At 39.7% G+C, this 8,185-nt stretch overlaps 1 protein-coding gene across 1 annotated transcript; it reads right to left on the reverse strand.

Moving 5' to 3' along the window:
- Window positions 1–1,001: 1,001 nt before the first annotated feature.
- Window positions 1,002–1,373, reverse strand: LOC123251871 (60S ribosomal protein L36-like). Its single transcript, XM_044681191.1, has one exon. It carries the CDS (start codon window positions 1,371–1,373, stop codon window positions 1,056–1,058), a length of 318 nt encoding a protein of 105 aa, XP_044537126.1. The 3' UTR covers window positions 1,002–1,055.
- Window positions 1,374–8,185: the final 6,812 nt, after the last annotated feature.

The following is an 8,185-nucleotide window of genomic DNA, read 5'->3' on the forward strand; positions in this document are numbered from 1 at the left end:
TAGATTTGAGGTGTTCATTGGTTTATCTGTTTGTTTTTTCCTGCCCTTCTATTAATCTCTGTTAAATGAGATGGGACTCTAAGAGGATAGAAAGGAGAGATTCATTGGGAAATGTAGATGATATTTTTAAAAAGCAAAGATATCATTAAAGTTTTATTTTATCAGGAAAACCTTTTTATTTTCTCTCTACAAATAGAAGTTGGTTGGAGGAATCAACAGTAACTATTCAAATCAAAAAACTTTTCTCTTAGCAATATCATTCAGAATAAGGGACAGCTGCTTGAGTTATATGAACCAATGTGCCTTGACATTGTCTTGATCAGGGACTGAGGTTGTCTATGTATCAGACTATAAATATGGTGGAAAGAGCAATTAGGTTTGAGTTTGGAGCAAAGAGCACTAGATTGAGTTACCCTGATTGGTGAAATCAAGGATGTGTCTTATGTCTATATTGGTCCCCATAAGCCAGTAACAATCTTTTTCTTGATCATAATACAGTACCAGTTTATCAAACTAAAGATGCTAGGGCTCATCAAAAATATCGGGGTGGAGGGGGGGAGTGCAACCTGAATCAATGGAGTACAGGGCATCTTACATATCACAGCCTTTTTTTTTTTTCCTGGTAGCATGAACTCCTTTGTTATCTGTGGTATTTATCAATGTACCTAGCCTGCAGTACAGTGTAGTTTAATAAATGCTTGTTTTAGACCCCATCTTGAGGCTGTTGCCCAACAAAGGAGATTGACCTTAAACCACACACACACACACCCCATTGTTTTGTGCTTTGCCTTTCCTTTTTACCTATTCAAAGCTTAACTCAATCCGAGCTCTGGCAAAAGCAGAATTTGAACCTGACTTGCCGGCCAAGCCTAGGTCTCTCCCCACCCACACTGTGCTAAGGGCTCCAGGGCAGTGCTACTTCTAAGTTTCTTGCCTCAATGTTATTTTAACAATACCTGACAACGTTTGTTCACTCTCAGAACAGATCAGGGCCAGATAAATCTATTTGTCAAATCTTTATTGGGTAGAGGTGGGGAAGGGAAGCAGGATCCAGTTTAGTCCTTCTTGGCAGCAGCCTTCCTCATGGCAGCTAGGACATTGCTGAGCTCCTCTCTCTTCCTCTTGGCCCGGATGTGAGTTCCTACCCTTTTTTTGATGAACTTAAGAGCTCGTTTATCCTTTGAGACCTTTAACAATTCCATTGCACGTCTTCCATAAGGAGCAAATCCACATACCTCACGGATCACATCTCTCACAAACTTGGTGTGCTTGGTCAAGCGCCCACGGCGGCGGGAGAGTCGCGACTTCGAAACGCTCTTGGTAACCTTGTGGCCCTTATTAAGGTCCACGGCCATAGGATAGCAGATGGCCATGACTGCGGCGCGAAAGCAGCACCAATGGCAGCCACAGCAGAAGGAAGGAAACAGCGTTGAACTCTCTAAAGTTTTATTTTAAAAATATTTTTATGCATGCCTGGTAGGAAAAAATCAGTATTTCAAGGTTAGTGAGTCCTATTAGTAGAACTCATCAACTAATGATATGGCAATTAGTTCAAGGTGTTTTTGTGTGTGTGTGTGTGTGTGTGTGTGTGTGTGTGTGTGTGTGTGTATGGTTTTTTAAAAGTCTTTTTCTAACTTAATAGTTATATATGATAGGGGGAAGTCAGGAGAGAAGAGGAAAAGAGGAAGTAACTGTCTAACAATTTACAAATCAGTTGATGAACACTGATAAACTGACACTGTGCTCAGGAATTGGAGAATATATGGTATATAAGGAAAGAAAACAGGAAGAAAAGGGAAAGATAAAGCCTCATTCTCACTTCATTGACCACCTAACAAGAACTGGTTATGTATAATTCTACTCAGAAATAAGGCTAATAAAGGAGGTAAATCCATACCAGAGTAAGCTCTGCTTTGGGAATTAATTACAGAAAAAAAGATAATTGTCATGAAGAGATATTAAAAGCAAGCATGAGCTCACAGATATTATTTTTCTTCCACAAAAAACCCACCAGCACATCAGTTTTATGACCTTTGGGGAATTTAAGCTCCTTCAAAGTAAAACAAAACAAAACAAATTCATTTATTTATGGTCAGTCTATGGCTACCATAAATGTACTAAAAGACCTTAGGTGATAGCATTTACCTTGGAGAACACTTCCAAATTATAGCATTTAATGTAAATACTTTGATACATCTAACTTGATCCAAATATCAACTCTGTGAGGTAGGTGCTATTATTATTCACATTTTACAGCAGAGAAAACTGAGGTCCAGAGACAATAAGTAATGTGTCCATTATCACAAAACTAGATTCAAAGGATGGATTCAAACCCAGGTCTACCTAGTGGGAAGTCCAGAACTACGTGATACACTACACTGCTCCTCATCTCATTCCTTCTCACCTTCCAAAGAGATACATACCACTACTTTAATCCTGACATTCTCCTACTTCAAGTTCTTCATTGGAAAACCAATTTCTTGGTATTTTAAGCTCCTAGCTCTGTCAACAAGTAATGGATCACCAAAAGAAATCTCTAGACACTTAAGGGCAACATATAAAAGTAAACAGGATAAACAATAAGCTTTCCAGAGAAAAGTTAGAAGACGCTACCTTCTTAAGGTGAGTCTCCTAACATTCTTCACCCCTGCCCCACAATGAAGGAACAGTAATGCCAAAAATGTAGTTCCTTCTATCACAGCATCTATGTACTTTCTTTCTTTCTTTCCTCAAGACACAGTGACTGTTCAGTTCTTCATAGGAACATAGATTTAAGGCTAAACAAGACCTTAGAGACCACAGGGTTCTTAGCCAAGAACAACAAAAAAAATACCAAAGTGAACTAATTTAGAAAGAAATTGAAGTCATTCAACAGAGGGGAGAGCTGAAATAGGTGGCATGCTCCCCATAGACCTCTAAAAGTAGCCCATAACATAGGATTCAAACAAAGAAGCCAAGAAACATCAGTTGATTGGTTATTTCATAATAAGTTTTATAAATAAGGCAGAGATTAATTAAACTTCACATCGATTAATTAAAATGTACTTCTTGGAAAATTATAAATTAACTCTCCCTTCCAAACATAAATCTTTGGAGCCTCTGAAGTATTCTGGGGTTGATACAACCCAGGGTCCTAAGTTAAGCATTAAACCAGTCTGGTTTCTAAGCAATACATGTCTCATTTCTTGTCAATCAAAGCAAGATTCAAACAATGAAATAACTAATCATCTTTCCTACAATTCAGTAATTTGTAATTTTACCTCAAAATCAACGTTTTACCCACAGGGTTCCAAATGCTCATTTTATAGATGAGGAAACTGAAACCAAGAGAAATTAACACAGCCAGTGAATGCCTCAGATAGAATTTGAACCAGTTCTTCTTCTGACTTGAAATCTGGTGCCTTTAGTCACCATTTCCCAAGAAGTCTGCCAGGACTCTGAGGCTTTGGAAATGTAAAGGCAAACCCAATAAAGGAGACCCTGACTGACTTAATGAACTTACTCATCAATCTGTTGTGATTACAAGCAATAGAAGCAGCTGAGGCACAACTCCCCAAGGAGTGTGGACTTGGGTACTGGCACCTTCCTGAAAGGATACAGAAACTCTTGATGATTGGCTCGTTTAAGTTCAGAGACTATTTTTAAAGGGACTGTCCCCTTCTTGGTCTATGAAAGTGAGCTACCAGAGGAATTCATGCCTCTCTCTTGGACACTGAGAAAACAGGCTAATAGGACTCAGTAGGGAGCTAAAGATTCACTGAAATGTCCAAGAGTTAGCATTATGGCAACCCCACATTAAGATCACTTCCCAGGGGGTGCTCATGGGCTAATTGCATGCTTTATGTGTTCCCACCTGTTTATTGAGTCCTTTTACATCTTAGATAGTTTCTATGAGGTTACATAAAGGTTGACCTGTGCCCAATATGTATTTGGACCATAAATGTTTATAAAGGTTTGAGGATTCTCTTTTACCCTGATCTGGGGTTATCTAAATGTGAGCTTTGCCCTGAGTACATTAAGTTTTCTTAGAACTACTTAAGATGGGAGCCATGAACCAAAGAGAATAAAATGACCCTTTTTTAAGTCCAGCAACTAGGATTGGACCCAAATCTGTGTGAGTTCATAATCCTGGAGGAACTTTGGCCACAGATAATAGAAAGACACCCCTTATGTGTCAGAGAATCCTGGTTTCTTCAATCACTTTTGCTGGTTTCTAACTAGGAATGCAGGTAGGAGGTAGTTGAATCGTGTGTGTGTGTGTGTGTGTGTGTGTGTGTGTGTGTGTGTGTGTGTCTTCTTACCCTTCCTTAATGGTTGTGTAGTGGCCTTGCTGGCCAGATGGCAAGATGCAGGTAGTGGGTCAGGAATGTCCCCAGCTCCACTCCAGCAAGTTCACATCTGGGTCACAGCCTGAAAAAAATTGGGACTCATTGCCTTCGGTGACTGAGAGCTGACAAATTGAAGGACTTCAGATCCCTTTATACCGAGGTAGTATGAAGCCTTATCCACCAAAGGGAAATTAAAAGCAGATTCTACAAAAAAAGAGTTGGCTCTAATTAAGTAGCACTTTGTGGGAAAAGGAGGCAGGAAGGGATTAAAGATAACACAAGAAAAATGTGGTAGTAGTTATTTTTGTTAAGAATAGGTGTTAAAAGGATGTCTGCAGTTCAGATGATTAAGCTTAATGAAATCATTATTGAAAAGCAAGGTCTAAAGTCTCTCATTATTCATATCAAACTAATTATTTGGGGGCCTCTTCTACCCTAAGTACCAAAATGGAGTACTCAGTATTAACTGGAATCACCTTAGCAAATGGCAAAGGGAAGGATCTGGAGCATTAAGGGAACATGATAAATGTATTTTTTTTTTAATTTTGCAAAGCTTTGAACTCTAAGAGATGGGAAATTGTCTAGACTGCACTGCTTACTAATAAGTAGGGACACAACCTGAATGCAACAACTCTTTGAACCCACTTCTAATCAACAAGAAGAAATATTGAGGTCAGGGTGAGGAAACTTGCTCTAGGAATTGTTATTAATTATCTTTTAAAGTACGATCTAACAGCAATTTCACAGCTCTTCATCAGGTTGGCAAAGTAAAAATGTCCTAAATTCTAAGGAAATGCATCATGGTGAATTTTAATCCAACAGAAATATTAAATTGGTGCATGAACACAGAAATTAATACCTAGTGTCTTGAACTTAAGAAATTGTTAGAATACAGCAGGGCTTGCTGCTAAATTCAATATTGTAGAAAAATGCCAGTAGTCATCAGAAATGATCACCAGATAAGCAGAAAAGGAGAGAACAGTCTGAAGATCTGTAAATGCTTGCTAGAACCCAGGCCTGAGACCAATTTTTGTCATTCAGGGAAGGCAGGGTGGCTAAAAATGGTTGAGAAGTTCTTGAATTATCAGGAAGAAAAAGTGAGTTGTTAAATGAGGACTACAGCTCCCAAACCAAGCCAGGTTATTACTATCCTATACTGCACAGCATGCTGGATTTCATCTTAACCAACAAAATTCTCAGTTTGTCCAATCTTGGTTCTGTAGAAAAGATAATGGGCTTTTTGGCCCCAACCTCGGTGGAGATGTGGAAGAATACCTAAGCAATCAGCACGTTCCTGTCTAGTCATTTTGTCTGGTCAGTTTTGCTGTACCATAAATCTGATAGGTAATATGTTCCCTGTTTGGCATATGAAAAACCAAATTTATGAAATCAATAATTTAATGGGACAACATAGGGCAGCGAATACAGCTCTGGCCTGTTAGTAAGAAAGACTTGGTTTCCCAGCCTACCTTAGGCTTTCTAGGTGTGTAAACCCGGGCAAGTAACTGAAGCCCTCTGAGCCTCCTTTTCTTCATCAGTAAAATGAGATAAAAATTCCCTACTTCAAGGGAATCAAGGTAAGGATCAAACTGAGATAATGGATGGAGGACAGTTTACAAATATTAAAAGCTTTCTAAATATCACCGAGTATTATTTGCTTCCCTAAGGTACTTTCATATTACAGAGGCATTCTCTGTAAGTTTTGCTGAAACAGAAAGTTACCCTGGTGCAGAATTTGTCAGCCATTAAATGAAGAAACTTTAATTAGTTGAAAAGCATGCCATGGCATCTTGTTAAAGAGAATTAACAGTGCCGAAACTCCACCCAGCCAGATCTTCCACTTCTTTCACAGATCAAATGAACAATAGGTGTAAAGTACTTTAGAAATCTTAAAGCAGGTTGTTCCAAAAGTCTGGCAAAGTTTAAAGCTCTAACAAAGGAGGAAATAAGGCACAGGGCATGTGCCAGGCAATCCAAATCACCACTACCTTCTTTACCATCATCTCCCCTTAGATCCTGATGGAGACAGCCCAGAAATCTGAAATCAAGGTCGGTGCTCAAGGCCATCATCTTGGAAAGCAACCCCTGTGAGGATGCAGCCTGGCCACAGCTTCTCAGGATCCAGAAAGGAGTCTAGTCACCAAGGTCCATGACTCGGTCACAGGATTCAGCATTAGAAACGTGAAATGATATGACATGATATTTTATGGCATTTGAGGCGAGGCGTTGACATCTAATTTGCTGCTGGACCCCAAGGACCCTGGAACTTTTCTATCTGCCTTGCAGCCAAAATCGTCCATATGTATTGTCTCCCCCAGTAGAATGTGAGCTCCTTGACAGCAGGGACTATTTTACTCCATAGTATTAACACGGGAAATTGCAAACTTTACAATTCAATAGCTTAAGTGACACTAAAACTTTTTGAGACACCCTCTCCTAGTGCCAAATGTCTTTACTGTCATTGTTTCTGTGATTATTTAAAGCCTATAATGGTCATCGCCTTCATGAAACCTTCTTGAGATGGGAATCAGAAAGCCTGGGTTCTACTCCTAGTTCTGCCACTAAATTGTTATATGACCTTAGACAAGCCATGTGTTTTTTCTTATCTCCAGCTGCTTCATCTGAATGGTTCATGAGTTCAGTCTAGACAACCTCTAAAGTGTTTTCCAGATCTATATTCTGTCTTCTTGATGTAAGGAAATAAACCTGGTTGGCTGCTATCTTGTTAGGGAATTAGAACATGCCAAAAGATGTGGTCAGACAATTTGTTCTGTGTGCCACAAGCAAATGTGTTGCAATGTGGGCTCTAGAAGAAATTAATCACCTGGTGTGAAGGGTCTGTGAGTCTGTTCAATTCAATTCAGTAAACTCTCGGCAGAACTCTCAAATGCCACTGGCTAATTACTCAGCCCAGTAAAGGCTCCTAAGGAGCGTGATTTTCCAGAGTACACAGATATAATTCTTGCTAGCTTTGCCCCAGGACACAACTCTCAAGCAGACCTACTGACACAGGCTACATTGCACAATCATTTCAGTTTGCCTCTGTCCATCTGTCTCTCGAGGACAACAGATAAAATCTGAAGAAATGCTTTTCTTATTTTCTCCTTTTCTCTTTCTCTCCTAAGTTTTTTCCTTCCAGAAAAAAAAAATCCTGATTGACATCTACCCCAATGTCCCACTCCACTGTCTACCCCTTCCACTGTGCCCCCTGGAACTTGCTTTCATTTTCTACCACCCCCCCCACCCTTTTTTTCATTTCTTTCATCTTCCAGCACTGGCTGAAATGACATCATTTCACTTTCTGTCCTTTCCAGGACTGGTTATAATTCCACTCCTACCCTACTCATTTGTAGTGATAATGGAGTCAGAATTCTGTTTGCTCTCCATTGAAAGTTCCCGACTCTTCCTTTTCCACCATCACTCAGCATTCTCTACTCCCTTAAAGCTCATTCAATCCAAATTTATCATCCAATCCAGATTCTGGCAGCTGTTATCTACTGACCCTTAGGATATTGTCCCTCCTTTTACAGTAAGTTTAATACTTGGCTCACATTTTCCTCTCTACCCCAACTTCTTCCTCTAGTATGGGAGACATCAGCATACATGTTGATATTTCTTCAAACACCCCAAATCCCCAGTTCCTCAGCTTCGTAGTTTAATCATTTTTCAGTTCTGTCCAGCTCTTCATGATCCCATTTGGGCTTTTCTTGGCAAAGATATTGGAGTGTTTTATTTCCTTCTCCAACTCACTGATGAGAAAACTGAGGCAAACGGAGTTAAGTGACTTCTCCAGGATCACACAGCTAGGACATGTTTGAGACCAGAGATAACTCAGAAAGATGAGTCTTCCTAACCCT

Source organism: Gracilinanus agilis, chromosome 6 (genome assembly GCF_016433145.1).
Source record: "Gracilinanus agilis isolate LMUSP501 chromosome 6, AgileGrace, whole genome shotgun sequence".
Taxonomy (NCBI): domain Eukaryota; kingdom Metazoa; phylum Chordata; class Mammalia; order Didelphimorphia; family Didelphidae; genus Gracilinanus; species Gracilinanus agilis.

What these genes read in the sequence shown, in the direction of transcription:
- LOC123251871 (XM_044681191.1), bottom strand. Translation starts at nt 1,373, where the DNA reads ATGGCCATCTGCTATCCTATGGCCGTGGACCTTAATAAGGGCCACAAG.